The sequence below is a fragment of the Stegostoma tigrinum genome, chromosome 15, assembly GCF_030684315.1.
Source record: "Stegostoma tigrinum isolate sSteTig4 chromosome 15, sSteTig4.hap1, whole genome shotgun sequence".
Lineage (NCBI taxonomy): Eukaryota > Metazoa > Chordata > Chondrichthyes > Orectolobiformes > Stegostomatidae > Stegostoma > Stegostoma tigrinum.
Genome location: NC_081368.1, coordinates 66,005,871 through 66,027,217, shown reverse-complemented (window position 1 = coordinate 66,027,217; position 21,347 = coordinate 66,005,871). Strand labels below are relative to the sequence as shown.

At 41.1% G+C, this 21,347-nt stretch overlaps 1 protein-coding gene across 5 annotated transcripts in view; it reads left to right on the top strand.

Moving 5' to 3' along the window:
- si:ch211-26b3.4 (connector enhancer of kinase suppressor of ras 2) overlaps nucleotides 1-21,347 on the top strand; it is a 554,826-nt gene that overhangs the window by 339,199 nt on the left and 194,280 nt on the right. For all 5 annotated transcript variants that reach the window (XR_007248946.2, XM_048544970.2, XM_048544968.2 and 2 more), the window contains one exon: nucleotides 454-665. Coding sequence is in view for 4 of the 5 variants with exons in the window: in XM_048544970.2 (XP_048400927.1) it covers nucleotides 454-665 (212 nt within the window). In the remaining variant the exon portion in view is untranslated. The remainder of the gene's footprint in view (nucleotides 1-453; nucleotides 666-21,347) is intronic.

Genomic DNA, 21,347 nt, shown 5'->3' with positions numbered 1-21,347 from the left:
TAGAATGGGCAGCTCTGACTCTACCTTACAGACTGATAAATTATTACTCAACATTAAGGTCAGCTAAAAATACCAACTTTGAGAGTTTCCAGCTCTCTGTTGTTGATAAGCATCTGATATCATTAAAAATGTCTTCCTTCCTACGAGTTAAAATGGTAACCATCACATTGTTTATGTGGTGTTTCTGGTCTCTCTAACCCTAGGTTGCTTTGACCTTGTACCTGCTTTCTTTTTGCTTTGAGGATTCAGACTTTGTAATGCCCAAGGAACATGAGCTTTTTATTCAAAGTGTGAAGCAGAATGCCATTTCATTCTACAGGATGTTCTTCCAACAAAGTGACCATTTGAGAGCCATCAGACTGGCTTTAAAAGGGTTTGCAACTGCAAAATGTCAACATGCTTTGTAGCTCCAGTACTGATGCTTGTTTTTGGCATTTTACTTCCTTCTCTTAGGGATGAGTTGGGGATATTGCCTTGTGACGACATTGGCAAATATGGGATAGCCAAGTCTGGGATTAAGGGCTCCGAATCATCTAGCTACTACCTGGACCATGAAAGTGGAAAATATTACACATTAATGGAGGGAGAAGGTCTACCCTTGAGTTCTGAATACGAAAGAGGGAGAGCAACTGGTATCCGGAGAAGGGAGAAAACATCTACTCATGGTTGGTACCTATTTTGCTTTTTCAAGTGTTATATTTTTATCATAGGGATCTGTATTCTTTCCAGTTAAAAATCACTGAGAATCCATCCTACCCTCTGGAGATGGCACATAATGGTGAAGAATGTTAGGAGGTGCAAAGCAAAATTAAAAACAAGCAAAATATTATCAAAAATGCAATAGTACCATCCTCCTAACTTATAGGTAATCAGTTTAACCTATAACTTCTGGCTAAGCAAGTGCGGGCTGCAAATTCCTTAAATTTCTGTGCTGAAGAGTATAGCTCTTGATAAAGACCAGGCAAAGGTTTGGAGAAAATTCCAACAGAAATATTAGATAGGGCTTCATGTCAATTTTTGTGGAGAAAGAAATAGAGTCTAGACAACGCAGAGAAATAAACTTTGTTTTAACAACTGTTGCGAGGTCTTTAGGGAAAGCTTAGAGAATATACAGGAGGATAAATGTCCAGGACTTGATCTAATGTATTCCAGAATGTGGTGGGAAGTAAGGGAGGAAGTTACAAGGCGCCTTGCAGAAATATTTGCATTATCTATAATTACAGGTGAGGTGCCTGATGACTGGAAGTTAGCTCAAGTTGTACCTTTGTTTAAGAAAGATTGTAAAGAGAACAAGAGACCCTTGAGTCTGACATAAGTTGTGGGTAAATTGTCGGAGGTGATTATTAAAAGACAGGACTTATGGACGTTTAGAGAGGCAAAAATTGATGAGGGATAGTCGGCATTGTTTTGTGCAAGGAAAATTGTGTCTCACAAACTTGATTGAGTTTTTTGAGGAAGTTGCCAAAAAGATTGATGAGGGCAGAGCAGTAGACGTTGTTTACTTGGATTTTAGTAAAGCCTTTGACAAGGTTCTGCAGGGTGGACAAATTAGAAAAGTGTGGTCACATAGGATTCAGGGCAAGCTTGCCAATTGGATACATAGTTGGCTTAATGGCAGGAGGCAGAGAATGGTGGTGGAGAGTTGTTTTTTTCAGACTGGAGGCATGTAACCAGAGGTGTTTCACAGACAAGAGATCGTAAGAACTATAAATGCTGGAGAATCTGTGATAACAAGGTGTAGAACTGGATGAACACAGCAGGCCAATCAGCATCAGAGGAGCAGGAAGGCTGACGTTTCGGGCCTAGACCCTTCTTCAGAAATGGGGAAGGGGAAGGGGAAGGGGATTCTGAAATAAATTGGGGAGAGGGGAAGGTGGATAGAAGATGGATAAAGGAGAAGATAGGTGGAGAGGAGACAGACAGGTCAAAGAGGTGGGAATGGAGCCAGTAAAGGTGAGTGTAGATGGAGAGTTAGGGAGGAGATAGGTCAGTCCAGGGAGGACGGTCAGGTCAAGGGGTTGGGACGAGGCTAGTAGGTAGGAGATGGGGGTGGGGCTTGATGTGGGAGGCGGGGATAGGTGAGAACAAGGACAGGTTAGGGAGACGGGGACAAGCTGGGCTGGTTTTGGGATGCGGTGGGGGGAGGGAGATTTTGTAGCTTGACAGTGTTCCACAGGGATCGGTTCTGGGTCCACTTTTGTTTGTCATTTACTTAAATGATTTGGATGAGAATATAGAAGGCATGATTAGTAAGTTTGCAGATAACACCAAAATTGATGGCATTGTAGAGAGTGAAGGTTTGCCAAAATTACAAAGGGATCTTGATCAAATGGATAAATAAGCTGAAAAATGACAGATGGTCGTTCAAACTGGAATAATGCGAGGTATTACATTTTGGTACAACAAACAAGGGTAGAGCTTATACAATTAATGGTACGGCCTTGGATAGTCTTGTAGAACAGAGGGATTGGGGTGCAGCTACATAATTCCTTAAAGTTTGTATCACATATAGACAGGATGGTAAAAAAAAAGTGTTTGGCATGCATGCCTTCATTGTTCAGTCCTTTGAGTATAGGAGTTGTACAGGACATTGGTGAGGCTCCTTCTGGAGTACTGTGTGCAGTTCTGGTCACCCAGTTATAAGAAGGATATTATTAAGCTGGAAAAAGTTCAGAAGAGATTTACCAGGATGTTGCCGAGCATTGTAGGTTTGAGTTATATGGGAAGGCTGAATAGGCTGGGACTCTCTTCACTGCAGTAAAGGAGGTTGAGAGGTGACCTGATAGAAGTTTATAAAATGATGAGAGATATAGATGGAGGTGATGGTCATTGTCTTTTTCCTAAATTGGAGAATTTCAAGACTAGGGGCCACATTTTTAAGGTAAGAGGGAAGAGATATAAAAAAGATATGAGGAGCAATTTTTTTTACACAGAGGGTAGTTCATGTGTGGAACGACTGACCTGAAGTGGTGTGTGTGGGTACAATTACAATGTTTAAAAGACATTTGGATGGATATATGAATAAGTAAAGTGTGGAGTGATGTGGGCCAGGAGCAGAGGGGTGGGGCTAGTTTAGTTTGGGTTATGTTCGGCATGGACTGATTGGACCAAAGGGTCTGTTTTCATGCTGTATGACTCTATTACTATATGACTATATAAGACCCATGGGCGACCTTTCTAATCTACACGAATTGAAACCCTTAATTGGGTGACTAATGATGATGATGGGGCTGAATCCCTCGTTAGTGCAATTAGCCATTTTAGAATCCCTATAGTGTGGAAAGAGACTATTCGGCCCTTCAAGTCTGCACCGGCTCTTCAAACAGCATCCCACTCAGATACAGACCCCACCCTATTCCTGTAACCTCACATTTGCCTCCTGACACTACAGCCTCCAGTTGCCTCAAAGCTACCCCTGTGCTCTTACCCTGTGATGCCCACCCTATGATCCTGACTCACCTACTCATTGTTGCTGCCTTTCATGAGTCTGGGTCTGGAGGTCCCAAACTACTCTCAGATTTACCAGCAGCATCTGGCCTGGTGGGACTTCAGTGTTGAGGCTCATGATAAACTGAGAAGCTCGTCAGTCACCTCACATGATTGATAGGAGCTTGATCAGGCACGATTCTCTCTGATGAGTTTAGGGGTTCAGTTGCACATGAAGGTCTCTGTCATCATACCATGCATGGTTCATTTTCCAAATGACTTATGAACTGATGTACACAGATATAGATCTGTGTCCGTCCCATCTATCGGGGTTTAACACATGCTGAATGAGAAAGCCATACATTCACTTCATTCTCTTCACTGTAGTGAAGTGTGCAACCTGCTGGAAGAAGAAAAACCAACCAGCATTTAGCAACCATCCTTTGGCATTGATCGTAAGTTTGCAGATGATACTAAACTAGTGTAGAGTAGAAGAAAGTTATCTCAGAGTTCAAAGAGATCTTGATCAAATGGCAGTTGGAGTTTAATTTGAATAAATGTGAGGTATTGCATTTTGGGAAAGCAAACAAGGGCAAGATTTATGCAATTAATGATAGGGTCCTGGGTGGTGCTGTAGAATACTCAGTGGTTCAGTTACATAATTCCTTGAAATTTGCATCACAGGTAGACAAGGTGATTAAGAAGGCATTTAGCACACTTGCCTGCATTGCTCAGATCTTTGAGTATTTTTTTTTAGATTCCCTACAGTGTGGAAACAGGTCTTCCAGCCCAAAACGTCCACACTGCCCCTTGAAGCATCCCACCCAGACCCATCCTCCGATAACCCACACAGCCCTGAATACTATCGGCAAGTTAGCATGGCTGATCCACTTAGCCTGCACATCTTTGGACTGTGGGAGGAAACTGGAGCACCCAGAGGAAACCCACACAGACATGGGGAGAGTGTGCAAACTCCACACAGACAGTCACCTGAGGCTGGAATCGAACCTGGGTCCCTGGTCCTGTGAGGCTGCAGTGCTAAACACTGAGCCACCATGCCACCTGTACAGGAAGTGGCACATCATGGTGAAGTTGTATAGGACATTGGTGAGACCTCTTTTGCAGTACCATTGTGCAGCTCTGGTCGCTATGTTATAGCTAGGATATTATTGAACTGGAGGTGGTTCAGAAAATAATTATCAGGATGTTGTCAGGAATGGAGAGTTTGGGATATAAAAACAGACTGGAAAGGCTGAGGCATCTTTCACTGGAGCATAGGAGGTCGAGGTTTATAAAATCATGAGGGGCATAGATAAGATGAATAACAAGGGTGGGGGAGTTCAAAACTCGGGAGCATATTTTTAAGGTGAGAGAAGAAAGATTTAAAAAGGACATGAGAGGTGACTTCTTCACACAGAGACCCATTCATGTGTGGAATGAACTGCCAGAGAAAGTGATTGGTTGTGGACGCAGTTACAATGTTCTTAAGACATTTGGATAAGTTCACGAAGAGGAAAGATTTGGAGGGGTATGGGCCGAGATCAGGCAGGTGGAACTAATTTAGTTTGGGAGCACGGTTGAGTGGACTGGTTGGACCAAAGGGTCTGTTTCCATGCTATATGGCTGTATGACTCTGTGACTTGAAAACTCTCAAGCTGATTGAACAAGTTGCAGGAGGCCATAGTCCCCAAGATGCCATAGTTCACAGGTATTCATTACCACAGGAAGTAGTTGATGCCAAAACATTTAATGTATTGAAGAGGCGACTAGATATAGCACTTGGGCAAATGGGATCAAAGGGTATTGGGAGAAAGCAGGATTAGGCTATTGAATTGGATGATCAGCCATGACCGTGGTGAACGGCGGAGCAGATTCGAAGGGCCTCCTCCTGCTCCTATCTTCTATATTTCTGTGTTTCATTTCCAAGTCTTCCGATTCAGAAATTCTCTTTAAAGTAGCCTTTAATTTCAAGGCATTAGCAACAAAGTGAAAGAATACATTTAAAAGACATAGGAAACAAGGGTAAACTTATTTTAGAGGAAAGTAACTAAAAGTTTTTAAAATTGGTCAGGAAAATTAGAAATAACACCAGGAGGATCGCGTAAAGCAGCACATTGTTGGCTGGATAATGTGGAATTTTCACATGCTATTTGAGAAAGCAAATTGTGTTGATAAAAAAAGGCATAGATGTATTTACTAATAGGGGTTGGCTATCTCAATTGGCTGTATGGCTGCTTTGCAATGCAGAATGATGCCAACAGTGTGGTTCAATTACCACAGCAGCTGAGGTTATCTCTCCTTCTGAGCCACTTCCCATGCCTCAGATGTAGTGACCCTCATGTTAAGCCATCACCAGTCACCTCTTTCTAAGGAGAGAGCAGCCCTAGGGTCTGGTAGAACTATGGTTACTTTACTCTTTACTAATTACACTAGAAGTCTTTGGGTTCAGTTATTTTGCCAGAGGTTGTTGAAATTGGGCCTCTTTGGACAAGGATGGACATGGCTGAAGAGGAGAGAAACTGGAAAGTTTGAAGAGTGAGGAACTTTGGCAAGGCAACTTGGGAAATGTTATTTTTATTGCTCCATGCATCAGTAAGTTCAAAAATGTAAAGCACAAAGGAAGAGCTGAATTTTGAATGTAAAGATTGTTGTGAAATGTAATATCCATTTCAAAATGAAAATTGAAAAGACAGAGAACTAGCACAGTCACAGTGGGTGAAATATGATCTTCCTGGTGTGTAATATCTAATGATTCTGCCTATTGGCATAAATTATTAAATTGCTAGGATTATTGTCTAGTATTTTAACTTTGAACCGAAAACGCAGCCTCAACGTACTTTTGATTACAGAACATTTATTTTAAAAAAACCAATGCCATGTTAATATTTTCTGTATTACATTTTCTGATTCTGTTGGATGTAGAGCTGTCATATCCAGCGGTACTGTCTCACAGAAACATGTGAAGATACTGTAAAATAAAATCTCCTCCCCCATTTCCTGCAAAATAAAACCAGTACACAAACAGCATACATTTCTGTAGTACTATTGACATCCCCAGTGAATTGCGTTTTGAATAGAATTGCCATTGCTTCATGTATTAAAGTGAGAATTTATTTAAGGCATTATTTTCTAATGTCAGCTTTGGGTAATTTCTCAACTGATTAACTGTGGTGAAGTTGGGGGAGTATTTCAAGTTTGTAAAATGATAGAGGAAAGAGCGCATGATCCCTTTAAAAGATGATGTGTTTTGTTAAAGATGGAGATTAAAAACAATGTATGCAGGCAGCATCAGAAACACAGTGAATTCTTAAAATTGAAACGCTGTATCAAAAGGCATTTCTGTTAGCAGGAAAAACAGCATTTTTGCCAAGACAACAGGTTCTTGAATTTAGCCAATTAATTTAAACCAGGTCCTAGATATCAAAACCCAATTAAATTTAAATGTGATAGTTTTGACACCCAGGGACCAATCCTGTTGTAAGAAATGAATAGGTCAGCAAGGGTATAAAAGAAGAGAGCATTTGAAATTCGGTGTGAGAGTCAACTGTAATCTGCCAAGAAAACATCTCTCAGCATTAAAAAAAATGAATTACTGGCTCTCATAGAGTTCTCTAAGCTAGTAGAAAAACCATATTCTAAACTAAAGGTACAGCAGTGCTCTTAGCTAATATTCCTGATACAAGAATTTGAGCATAGTATAAAAGTATAGAATCCTCCAGTGCAGGAACAGGCCATTTGACCCATTGAGTATGCAGTAACCCTGCAAACAGTATCCCATGCAGACCTGCTGACCCACCTACCCTACACACTATGGGTAATTCAACATGGCCAATCCATCTAATCTGCAAATCTTTGGACTGTGGAAGGAAATGCCTGTAGTCACAGGGAGAACATGCAAACCATGCAGATAGCCACCCAAGGCTAGATTTGAACTTCAACTTGGTGTTGTGAGACACCAGAGCTAGCCACAATGCTACTGTACCACCCATGTAGATAGCCTTCAAGAAAATAGATCCCCCTCACCTGGTTTCCATCATGCATTGGTTCAGATGCCCACTTAAGATCCAAATTCCAAGGGAATATCCCATCAACAGAATATCATTTTCTTTGCCATTGACTGTTACAGGATATGAAAGGATTCAATTCCCCTTTCACGGTGAATAGAAACATTTAATTCAAGTTATGCAAGTGATTATACACTTTCTTTTATTTGTTCATGGGCCAAGATGTATTGCCCATCCCTATGTGCCCAGACGGCAGTTAAGAATCAGTCATATTGCTGTGGGTCTGAAGTCACTGCAGACTAATTTCCTTCCCTAAAGGACTTTATTGAATGATTTTTCTTTCAAAGTTGCCACTAGGCTAACATTTTATTACTTTTTTTGTAGGATTCAAACCCATGTCTCCTGAATATCAGCATAGGGTCTTGGATTACTAGTCCAGTGACATTCCCAATACACCAACACCTTGCTATAACATATACTTAGCATCAGCTTTTATTTCAGTTTGTATATGAGGGATTCCAGCACGTCCTAAATTCATCCTCTTCTCTAGATTGCATTTCTGTTTCCATTCAAACTTCAAATTAACATATGTTGCTTTTGCTGATCTTCGTAAAATGCACCTCTCATGCCAAGGCCTATAAATTTATCTTTCATTTTTGAAGTTGATTCCCATCGTTTAACTTAATCTAAAGGTCATCGAAATCATTCCTAATTATTTCTCTTCATTCCTAAGGTACTCTTTGTTCCTTGCATGATTAATTAGGTTGATTTCTGCTCATGGCTCACTGATCATTAATTCTCAGTCATTAATTTCAAGCATTTTGTGTGAAAGAATTCCACCCAAGTGACCTCATCTGAGGTTAAGTCATTTTATTTGATGGATTGTCATAGTTTTGTAATGAAATGCTCTTCTCAGTTTCCTATCCTTTCCAAATATTTTCAAAACTCTAAATATCATCATTATCAAAGATATAGTATAGTTTCGGGAATCTAGGCGACATGAACAAGTTGGGCCAGAGGCCTGTTTCCACGCTGTATGACTCTATACTTCTACACTGGCAGTGAGAATGCATTTTGTGAGAACAGCAAAACAAAGAATAAAAACACATTCGATCCCACTTTGTTTACAAATGAATTGCATATCTTCCAACAATTCAATGGTTTAATTTCATTGTCACATTCTAACCTTGCTCTTTAACAAAAACAATTTGCACACATCTCACTGCAGTAGATTGTAATGATCTCTGAATTAGATGCTTGGGCTCAAACCTAGTAATTATTCCTAGGGTGCGTTGTTACTGTACCAATCAATCAGAGTCATTGCAGTATTTACGTTGATTGTCTCTTGCATATTTGGAACCTAAATTTTAGAGGCAAGCTGTGTGTGCTGTCTGAGGCATACAGGGCCCAGAGCTGGCTCCCAATAGTTTGCAATGCAAATAATGACAGGACAGGGAGTAGAGAAACTCTGCTTTCTAAACTGGGTTCACTGACCGCAAAGCATGCACTGAGTCAACTGAAAATCAATTTCAGTACTACATTATTTACTCTGTGTGGTGTTTGTCAAAATGTTGTGGGATCACTCTCTCCATAGAGTACTTTGGTTCATTCAAGGGCCATTCAACTGCCAAATTTGTTACAGCCTTAGTCCAAACACAGGTGAAACAGCTGAACTCTAGAGTGAGAATGACTGCCCTTGATGTCAAAGTTTTATCAAAGGGACTTAGCAAAACTAACGTCAATGGAAATCAGGGTGAAAGCACTCTGCTTGTGGGAGCCATACTTAATGAAAAGGACAACAACTGAGGTTTTTGGAGCTCAGTCACCTCAGCTCCAGGACATCTATGCGGGAGTTCCTCAGGATAGTGGCCAAGACCCAGCTGTCCTCAGCTGCTTCATCAATGATCTTCCCTCCGTCCTAAGGTCAGGTGCAGGGATATTCCCCGGTGACAGCACAATGTTCAACACCATTCGCAACTCCTCAGATACTGAAGCAATCCATATCCAAATGTAGCAAGCTCTGGATATCGTCCAGGTGTGGACACATTACATTCGTGCCATTCAAATGCCAGGCAATGACCATCTCCTACAAGATAGAATCTAAACATTTCTCCTGACGTTCAGTGGCTATCAATGATGTGGAGATTGTCATTGACCAGAAATTAACTAACCATATAAATACTGTGGCTACAACAGCAGGTCAAAGTCTATGAATGCTACAGTGAGTAACTCACCTCCTGATTCCCCAAAGCCGGTCCTTGATCTTCAAAGTTAGGAGTGTGATGGAGTACTCCCCACTTGCCCCGATGGAGGCACCTCTAACATCATTCAAACAAGCACCAAGGCCATGAAGGACAAGGCTTTGAAACACCTGGAACTCCCTCCCTAATAGCATTGTGGCTTTTCTACATTCCAAGGACTGCAAGGGGTCAAGAAAACAACTTAACACCACTTTCTCAAGGACAACGGGAATGAGCAATAAATGCTGGTTGAACCAGTGGCACCCATATGCCCATGAATTAATATTGAATAAGGTGAAGTTTGGTCACTGACTTACATTACCAGTGTAAATTGCACAAAGTAGGACAGGTAACCTAATGCAGGGCAATAGGTTAGGTTTTCTCATTCTGTGCACTGATAATTAGTCAGCATTAAAACTACATAGAGTAGAAATGCACAGGCAACTGGCTGTTGCTACTGTTGAAAAACAACTTGCGGGGTGATTCTGGGTTATTTCCACTGAACCAGAGAAGGTAATGAGAAAAATCATCAGAGATATTTTAAAGGGATGAAGGGCTTTGCTGGAATCAATAAAGAAGGACAATTTCCTCCTGCTGGGGGGACAATGACAAGTGAACATCAATGAACAATTCTCCCAACAAACGTGAGAAGAGAGATGAAGGAAAATCACTTTTTCCTCAAGTAAAGAAGTTTTTGCCAGAGGGAGCAATATAGACTATTGCATGTTCAAGGGCAAAGAAGGTAGAATCATCAGGGGATAAAATTAAACAGACGCAGTATGGAATTGGGTCGAGAGTTCTATCTGAGCACTTGCACATACACAATGTGATGAATGGCCACTTTCTGCACGGTAAATTTTTGTAGATTTGTTTATATCACAGAGCAGTGATGGTAAACCTGTGAAAAAGCATCTTCATAGTCACCAGTACTCCCTGCTAAGTTCTTTGTATGATATGCTTTGAATGTCAGCCAGTTAATCATTTATAGGCAATGTCTTGGCATTGTTACTGCTGTGACTGGTGCCTAAGGTAATGAAGGGGCTAATGTTCATTTCATATTGGCCAAACCATTCTACTGGTTAGACAACAATCTATGGATGGAGATGAGGAGTCAGGTAGTAGACATATCAATATCAGCTCCCTACAGTGCTAGGAATTGTGCCTAACCAATGTAGTTGTATTTAATGCTATTGTGTAATAAACCTTCTTGCTATCTAAGAAAAGTGCACCTGTGTAGACGATCTGTGGTAGTGTGTCCTCTACAAGTACTCAGTAGACAGACTGAAGAAAAAGAAGCATTCATTATAGCGAACTACCTCAGTCAGCCTTTACCCAGTACTACATAGTGGTAGAGTTGGGAAATGACAGGAGTGGTCATCTGGGAAAATACAACATGGTTGCAGTATTGTGGATCTAACCTCCTCTAAAAAAGGAGAGAAAACATGGAAGATGCAGAAGAAAATTTTTAAAAATTGAAGCAAGTGTATTTACCACTTTAAGAGCATGACTACTTGGGTAAGACAAGGACAGTAAATCAACAGCTGAAACACAATCAACAGGGAGAGATCGCAACAAACAGGCAAGCTGAGCCCTCTAAAGGTAAAACTTGATTCAGAAGCTGGTAAGAAATGCTGGGGCAAGAGTGTGAACTGGGAGAAGCATGTGCAGGGAGCAAGAGAAGCCTCCAGGCATTAAAGTTAGACATCTCTACAGATAAAAGAAGTACTGGTGATCACATACACAAAGGGGTCTACACAGTACAATGCTCACCATCTGTAGAAAAGATAGCTGTAATTGATAAGATCCCTGAATTGAAGATTTCCAAGACATTCTTAAGGAAATTAGTTAATCCAGATGTGTCAGAAGAGACAGAACCTGTCTTTGCTAATGACCATCTGTTGATTTTGTGCAAGCGGAAGCATTGTTGTCATATCAACCAGTCAACATGGCTGAAGCAGCAGAAGGAACACCCTATCAAGATAAAACAACATAGTGTGGGTCAGAAACCTAGGCCTGCTACAAGCTGCACTGCATTGTAGCACACATATGAAAGGTAGAAATGTGTACACTGTTCACAATCAAACAACATCACTTTTGAGCCTGCATGTATGTTTTGACTTCAACTTTTCCCGGGCGGTCAGGGGAGATTGACACCCTCCCAGAGAACAACGGCCCATGAACAACCTGTATGGACTGTTATGAGTTATATCACCTCCCTTTGCACTGTAACTTTTTTAACACTTCTGGATTAACTAGTCCCCTGAGGAATAGGAAACTTCTCAAAATGTTGTCAGTAGCAGGTATCTGTTCTAATGGTAGTGATTCTGAGATTTGACCAACCAGTCAAAGGGCAGCCGTAGAAGACACTATTGGGTTTCTCAGTCTCATGGCAGAATTCAAACAGAAGAAGGAATCAAGTGAAATAATTTATGTTGGAATGAAGAGCTGTTCAACATTGTCAACACAGAGGAAATCACAGACTGCACGGGGCCAGTGGAGATGTTCAATCCTCTGTCTCCTAAAACAGAACTGTCAATGCTACTGACAGAGTTAGTTCTGAATGAGCTGTAATCTTTCAGCAATGAGACTTGAGTTTGAAAAATTTACTTCACCTGTCAAACAATTGATCTTGCAATGTGACAAAAGATATTCACCCTGAACAACAAAGAAGTTACATACAACTCCATGGAAGCCAGACCAATATCCATAGATCTAGGACATGGTCAACTTGGTCTAACCATCTAACATCCTGCAAAAAGAGAGTCTATCTCTTCCTATTTGTACAATGTTGCTCGGTCCAGAAATCCAGTATACAAAAGGGAAGAAAGCATTTGTTCTAACAGAGTAGCTGCCTTCTATGATGGACGTTCACGAAGTCACAGATTTTCGAGATTCTCTCGTGGGACAACTGCCTGACTAACCATGAAGGGGTTCTTCTGAAAAGCGAATTCAGAAGATTCTGAGTCCTTCAGTTCAGGTACTGAACCAGCACAAATTTCTGCAACGAATGATGTTCTCCATGAAGGATATCTGAGAAACAAAATATCTTCCAGTAGAGAAATGATCCCCAGATTTGGAACAAATTTTTTGAATAAATGACCTTCCCAGCATCCTTCCAAGTCCAATAAGAGTTTGTTCTGGCTAAATTGTGAAATGTCCAGACCTCCTGCAGTTGTAAAGTTAGAGAAATGAAGGGAGATGGGTAGTTATAATTGTAGCTTAGATATATAGATGCCCGTATAATGGTTAACTACGGGGAGAAAACTTTATTGGAGGAAAATTTGCATAAGGTAATTGTTCTGAATAGGTTAATGTTCATGTTACGTTGGCTGCAGCCATTCTGTTGGTGTTGGTGGAGACAAGGAGTTCTACTCTAGCCTGTTGGAGGAGCAGATATATCTATATCAGTTCCCAACAGTCCTCAACATTTTGTCCGACCTAATGTAGTAGTACTCATTGCTAGCATGTCATAAACCTTCTTGCCATGCAAGACCAGTGCTTCTTCAGTAGGTACTCTCTGGTGGTGTATCTGTTACCGCTAATCACTAGGTAGGCCTAAGGCAAAACAAAGACAAAGGAGGTTTGGTGACAATAGACCACCTCAAACAACCCATTACTCAGGACCACATGTTTGTAGAGAGGAAAATGGAACAAGGTATCAGGTGTGGTCATCTGGGGAAATACCACAGTGTCATCTTATTCATCAGGGCTGAGAGAGACAGTAACTCATTCCTCGCAATAAAAATCAGTCACAGACCAGTGATATGATTCTACTCAGCCATTCTAACATGAAAGCAACAGAGCTGCAAGTCAGATGATGAAATTGCTGGAGTACTTAGTGTTGTGACCGCTCTAGTTGAAATAATTTGCTGGAAAGTAAGGCTTTAGGCATGAAAAATAACGAGGCTCATGTACCTGATATATATCCGTTTATTCGTCCTAGATTTGAGAGCATGATAAATCTCACTTCATAAGAAGGTATGTTGAACAACACAGTTCCCATCTCTGAATTAAGATGAACAAAGCCTGCACCTAAACTAAACCTGAACTGTCTCATTGCATACAAGTACAGCTTCCTGCTCCCTACATTGTGAACTGTAGTCTTTGACCTTACCTGTTTGATTCAGAAGCTCTTTGTAAGAACTCTTTTTGGGTGTTCCCCATTTTCTTAAACCTCTGAAACTGTTATCAGCCCCACTGAAAAGCATCATCCTTCTCGAGTCGCTCCAACATTTCACAACTGTTCAAAAAAGGTTCAGAATAGCAGCAACCCAGATCCCAAAGCCCACATCAGAGTGTTGGCTGTAAACAGGACCAAATACCTATTTGCAAAGCCTCTTCAAATCATCCCTTTTCCAACTGTGGAGGGAAAATTAGCACTCAAAGGACTTCCATCATGTTTCATCAAAATCTGTAGTGGGATCATCTCCATCCCAGTCATGTCTTCTACTGGCTACCCTTTGAATGGTTGGTCAAATCTCAGAGTCACCACCATTAGAACCTGCAACTGATAATCTTTGAGATGTTTCCAATTCCTCAGGGGACTAGTTAATCCAGAAACGTCAAAAGAGTTACAACACAGGCACATATATCTTTTCCAAGATTTAACAAGAATAGTAGCCAAGAGATAAATCGCCATTACTTGTTTCAAATCTGTTTCAGGTAATAGCAATTCTCCCATGGGAAGTTTTTCACTAATGTAAAGCATAGCTCTGTATCTTGCACATTGAAAATTGGCGCTAGAATTGTACCAAATATTCAACACACGTCAGGCCTCTCAGCCCAACTAGTCTAGTACTGGTGTTTATAATCCAAGCTTATCTCTCCTTCAGCAATTAATGCACGTTGACTCTTCAGATTTGATAAGCCAGAGACCATTTGTAAGGCAGCCACCCTATGCTTCTTGCAAACCAGTGAAAGACACCAAAGAAAAGAAAGTCAAGGGGAAAGCTTGGATCGGCAAGAACCAACCCAACATCTGCATATATGAACCGCTTTGCAGAACACCTCCGCTCGGTTCGCAATAAACAACTGCACCTCCCAGACACAAACCATTTCCACTCCCCCTCCTATTCTCTAGATGACATGTCCACCATGGGCCTCCTGCAGTGCCACAATGATGCCACCCGAAGGTTGCAGGAACAGCAACTCATTTTCCGCCTGGGAACCCTGCAGCCTAATGGTATCAATGTGGACTTCATCAGTTTCAAAATCTCCCCTTCCCCTACAGCATCCCTAAACCAGCCCAGTTCTTCCCCTCCCCCCACTGCACCACACAACCAGCCCAGCTCTTCCCCCCACCCACTGCATCCCAAAACCAGTCCAACCTGTCTCTGCCTCCCCAACTGGTTCTTCCTCTCACCCATCCCTTCCTCCCACCCCAAGCCGCACCCCCATCTACCTACTAACCTCATCCCACCTCCTTGACCTGTCTGTCTTCCCTGGACTGACCTATCCCCTCCCTACCTCCCCACCTATACTCTCTCCACCTATCTTCTTTTCTCTCCATCTTCGGTCCGCCTCCCCCTCTCTCCCTATTTATTCCAGTTCCCTCTCCCCATCCCCCTCTCTGATGAAGGGTCTAGGCCCGAAACGTCAGCTTTTGTGCTCCTGAGATGCTGCTTGGCCTGCTGTGTTCATCCAGCCTCACATTTTATCATCACGTCTGCATATATGTTTTCTTTTTCCTATTTGTGTTTGTTTTCTGTCTAACTGTATGTAAGGTGGGGGAGGGGTTTATGAGGAGTTAGGTACATTTATTTGTAGAGTTTACTTCATTTATTCATTCACCTGTAGCTAGAATCTAACTACCTGTAACAATTATTGATTCTTGTTAGGTGCAGAATGTGGTGATGGGCCGCATTGCTGCTTGGTCAAGGTCATTAAGTGGTCCTGAATTGAACACTTAAAAGCCTCAATTAGGAGCAGAGAAAGATGGTTAACATTTCCTTTCTCCAACTTAATTCCGGTGGAATTCGACCTACTTAACTACCCTCTCCACCTGCAAGCTCACCATCTCCAGGAACAGAAGATTCTGCGTGTGAGCTGTGTTCCTCTGTGTTGCCTGACCTGCTGAGTAATTACAGTTCACTGTTGTTCAATATCCTAACCTCCAGTTTAGATTGTCATTGAAATTTCATCATTCCTCTTCAACTCAACCTTCAGGGGTTTTTGTTAAGCCATTTGTTTCTGCTTGTGGCATGTTCTGTTGTTGTACAGAGCCCTTCAGTTGAATATTTTCATTTATTCAAGATTATCTTTTCTCCCAATTACGGCATTCCTGTGCACTGACTTATTCAACCATTTCCCTTAAATTGTCTCTTGTTGCATACTTGTCCATAGTTTGATTTTTAAAGTTTGGTCATCTCTTTTTCATTATTTTGAGCTTCATGTTAGTTTTCTATGAGTTTATGTCCCCAGGGTTGACTTTTTCCTTCTTTTCAAATGTTTTTAATTCCGTTAACTTTCACCAGCCAGATGCAATCTCTGCCACATTGCTCCCACGTACACAATTTCAACATATTATCCTACTGAATCCAGCTTGCAATATTTTTCTCTTGTTTGAACACATTGACTTACCTCTTACAAGAGCTTCTCTCAGTCGCTCTGAGCCTCTTGTAAAATTATTGTGCACTTTGGATCATTTTAATGATTTTCTGTTCCGTTTTTGCGATTGCAAAATTGACTGATTAAGATTTCTTCAGGATCTCCTCTATTTGTACCTTAATTCTCCATTTTCCATTGTTCTCTGTGTAACCTTGTTTATTATAAAATTGTTGAATTTCCCAGAAATCTCAGTAAGCCTTTTCATTTATGCAAGCACTCTAAAAGGGCCATCTACTGATTGCCTAATTTTCTCCTCTTTATTCTTTCATGAGATGCCGGCATTGCTGACCAGGCAATTTGTTACATATCTTCCCTTGAACTGATAGGGCATTGTAAGGGCATGATAAAAGTGTACAGGGAAATGGAAGAGGGAGAAATTCCACAGTAATAATAGAAACTAGAAGCCCAAGCTTATACCGGAGGGGCATGGGTTCAAATCCCACAGTGGTATTCGGAAAATAAAGCCAGACTCTGTGATATTGCAGTGGACAGTTAAGAAATTAAGAGTTGACTACATTTCTGTGGGTCTGTCACATTTCAGCCAGATTGTGCAAGAACAGCAGACTAATTTCCCTGAAGAATTTTAGTAAGCCATATGGGTTTTACGACATTTAGTAATAGTTTCTTGGTCACTATCACAGAGTCTGGCTTTATTTTCCGAATACCATTGTGGGATTTGAACCCATGCCCCTCCAGCTAGTTTCTATTATTACTGTGGAATTGTCTCCCTCTTCCATTTCCCTGTACTCTTTTATCATTTTATTTATCTAACATTTTTCCAATATTTAAGGACATTTGTGCCCCAACAACCCTGTTTGCCTTGAAACAGAAATGATCTCACTACTAATTTTGATGAAACATGGCCAATTATCTGCCTCCTGTTTCACAATTCTCCTTCTGACTTTATGATGGAAGGAAGGTCATTGATGAAGCAGCTGAAGATGGTTAGGCCTAGGACACCACCCTGAGGAACTCCACCAGAGATGTTCTGGAGGCAGGGTTGACTGACCTCCAAAAACCAAAACCATCTTCCTTTGTGCCAGATATGACTCCAACCATCAGAGTGTGTCCCCAGTTCTCATTGATCCCAGCTTTGCTAGCGCTCTTTGATGCCACAGTTTGTTGAATGCAGCCTTGATGTCAAGGGTTGTCACTCTGACATCTCGTCTGCAATTCAGCTTTTTTTACCATGTTTGAACCAAAGCTGTAATGAGGTCAGGAATTGAGTGGCCCTGGCGGATCCCAAACTGGGCGTCACTGAGCAGGTTATTGCTGAGCAGGTGCTGCTTGTTAGCACTGCTGATGACACCTTCCATCACTTTACTGATGATCAAGAATAGACTGAAGCGGTAAGTACTTGGCCAGGTTAGATGTGCCCTGTTTTTTGAGTACAGGGCATACCTGGGCAATTTGCACATTGTTGGATAGATGCTAATATTGTTGCTGTATTGAAATAGCTTGCTTAGGACAGCAGCAGGTTCTGGGACATGCATCTTAAGTACTTCTGCTAGAACATTTAATGGGCCCGATAGACTTTTCAGTGTTCAATGTCTGTTGCCATTTCTTGAATGGATTTGGATGAAGACTGGTATTATATGGTAGCCATCAGAAAGATTTGAAATGAATCAGCCACTTGGCTCTTCTGGCTGAATATTGTTGAAAGCCCCACAGGCTTAGCTTTGAGGATAAGGATATTTGTGGAGCCTCCTGCTCCAGTGAGTTGTCTAGTTGACCACCTGCATTCATGACTAGATATGGGAGGAATGCAGAGCTTAGGTCTGATCCATGAATTGTGGAATTGTTGAAATGTTTTTTGGAAATGTATCTCCAGGACCATCTTAATTCTTAGCTTATATTATTCCTTCAAAAAGTCTCAAAAATTAGTTAAACATGATTTCCCTTTCACAAAACCAAGTTGGCTCTTCCCATATGCCTTGAGCCTTTCTAAGTTTGCAAGTTTAACCTCAGTATAACAGTAAGTGTAATGCATTGTATATCTATTGCTGTATCATTCACATTAGCTCAAAGGATGAAATTCAGACTCACGTTTCACATATAGGGTATGCTGGTGGCATGGTGTAAATGTTTCTTTAAAAAGGATTTCATTGTTATATATCCAGGTACAAGCACTGCATCATACAGGTGAGCTGTATGTTTGGTTTAGATATAGGTTTGGAAAGAAGATCACACTGTGATAAAAAGTATTGTACAGAAAATGTTTTAAGTCTATCTCCCCTGTTATGAAAAAAGGACTATAACATTAGAGACCATTCTAAGTGACATTAGTAGACAGAGGCTGTCTATCCCCCAATTTAACCCATTTAAAATGAAAGGATTGATGCACACATTAATATTTTGTTGAGGGGAACGGCGCACAAGTTCACTTGCAAAGATCACAATAGTGATTTAGTGAACAGTGACTTTTGCTACCTAAGGATTCTTCGGGTGTGACTCTGTAACCTTGTGCTCTGTCCTGGGAATTTGTTCTGACAAAAAGTGCATGTCATGGATTTAAAGGAAGATATCGCAGAATGTTCTGTTTGTTAAAATTAAGGAAAAGAAAATAGCACACTAAGCACCTGTGATTTTACTCTAACAAGCTGAATCACAGATTCATCCCTTTAAAATAGTCTGGCCTAATTTGCACTGCAAAACCAGTCAATTTTCGACTACTTATTGGGTTGTTTCCAGGTGACTTGAGTCCTGTCTCCATGCCAACCGAATACCATTGGCTAGGAAAGTTGAAGGAGTCCAGTATCTATAAATGAGGTTGCAGAGATGAATATATCTTCTGTTATCACCTTTGAATAAAATAAAGCAGACTATAATACATTTTGTCTTTGGGAATTAGTTGTATGTATGTGACCATATGAGTGTTATTAAGTGATCTGCATACTAGCAATGCTGATGATTAACCTTTCATTAACAATATATTAAACACTTTGCATACATATGCAAATAACTGTAAACTTTGCATTTCTTTGCTGTAACATCTTCTGATTTAATGCCACATTTTCTTAAGTTTTGGAAAGGTCCACTCGTGACTCAAGTTTTGGTAATTTTGTATGTCAGTAACAGGGAAATGACTCCCCCCCACACAACAATTCTTAAGTGTTTCTTAATAGTTAACATGAATATAGCAAACTGTTTATGAGCCAGGACCTCTGGGAGCAGGAATGTACCAGTTGATCAAATATAGTGGTTGTTCTAATATAGTGGTTGATCAAGAGGTCCACGTAGCCAATCTAGAAACTCACACTAATTATTAGAAACTATTGCAGAGGGCATACGCATCACTGTTATACTTCAATTACAGCATAAATGACTTAAATACTAACAAATAAATCATACCGACAGAGAGCCTTCTCACTCACGCCCTCAGCTGACTACTCGGCAATCGCGATAAGGCAATAAACTTCCAGTATCACAGGTAAATATTTTTGCCAGTTTATCAAGAGGGCTGGTTCATTAGGTTTACTGCTGTGTTTAATGCTTCTCTCCATTACGTGGAGTGAATGGAATGATTTCTGTCAGCTCATCCCAGTGAGTGTATGTTAATTCTCTCCAGCTTGACCCCCCATCCTGCTACTCTCATAGTTACACCCTTAGCCTCAGAACCTGTATAACTACTTTCATCTGCTGCCAAAAAGTCAGTTTGCAAGTTCAGCAGGTGGATTAAGAAGGCAGAGTTAAGAATTGGGAGGTTATGCTCCAGCTGTATTGGCTATTGGTGAGGCCACACCAAGAGTACAGTTTACAGTTTTGGTCTCCTTACTTGAGAAGGGATGTGTTGGCACTGGAAAGGGGGTGTACTAGGTTGATTCCAGAGTTGAGAGGGTTGGCTAATGAAGAGAGAATGAGTAAACTGGGACTACATGCTTTGGAATTTAGAAGAATGAGGGGGCATCCTACAGAAGCATATAAAATTGTGAATAAATAAAATAGGAGCAGGAAGGTTGTTTCCATTGGCGAGTGAAGCTAGAATTAGGGGGCACAGCCTCAAAATATGGGGGACTAGATTTGGGACTGAAATGAGGAGGAACTTGTTCACCCAAAGGGTCATGAATCTGTGGAATTTCCTGCTTAGGGAAGCAATTCACATTACCTCATTGAATGTTTTTAAGGCAAAAATAGATTTTTGAACAATAAAAGAATTAAGGGTCATGGTGAGCAGGAGTGTAAGTCCACAAAAAGAACAGGCAGAATCTTATTGAATAGCGGAGCAGGCTTGGGGGACCAGATGGCCCTGCTCTTGTTTCTTACTTGACATACTTTGACGGTGTCACCAAATAACCACCTCCTGTCTCAAATATTCCTATATCTGCCATGCTTGCACATCCCAACACCTACTCCAGACCCTTGAGGCCAAACCTGTAGTCCCTATGACAAGACTTCAGACAGTTTCTGTAGTCTATCAAATTGCACTTTCTTCAAAATCATTCGTTTTCAAAACCTAAAGGTGAGACAGTAATAGTTGACGGATAAAGACTACAGATTTAAAGTGAGTATTTCAATAGTAATCAAAAGGGCCTCATTGCGCAGTGAACCAGAATGTTTGAATTCACCTGCTATGAAGCTGATTTGTGGCTTAGTGGTTACCAATGCTACCTTACAGTGCCAGGAACCAAGGTTCGAATCCAACTTCAGGCTACTGTCTGCATGGAGTGTGCACATTCTACCTGTTTCGGTTTCCTCTGGGAGTTCCAGTTTCCTCCCACAGCCCTACAATGTGCACACTGGATGGATTGGCCATGCTAAATTGCCTATAATGTTCAGGGATATGTAGGTTAGATGTGTTAGCCATGGGAAGTGCAGGGTTACAGAGAAGGGGTAGGGGGTTGGGTCGGGGTTGGATGCTGTTCGGAGGGTCGGTGTGAACTTGTTGGGCCGAATGGCCTGTTTCCACTCTGTAGAGATTCTATGCCTGAACAGATTGATTTAAAAGAACAGGATTGAGATCCCTGTCGAGACTGAGAACTGCAGCAAAAGAAATTCAAACTTCCAGACACAGCAAGATTTTAAGTTTTAAAGGTTTCTTATGGGAAGGACATTATTAAGATGTAGAGGGTTC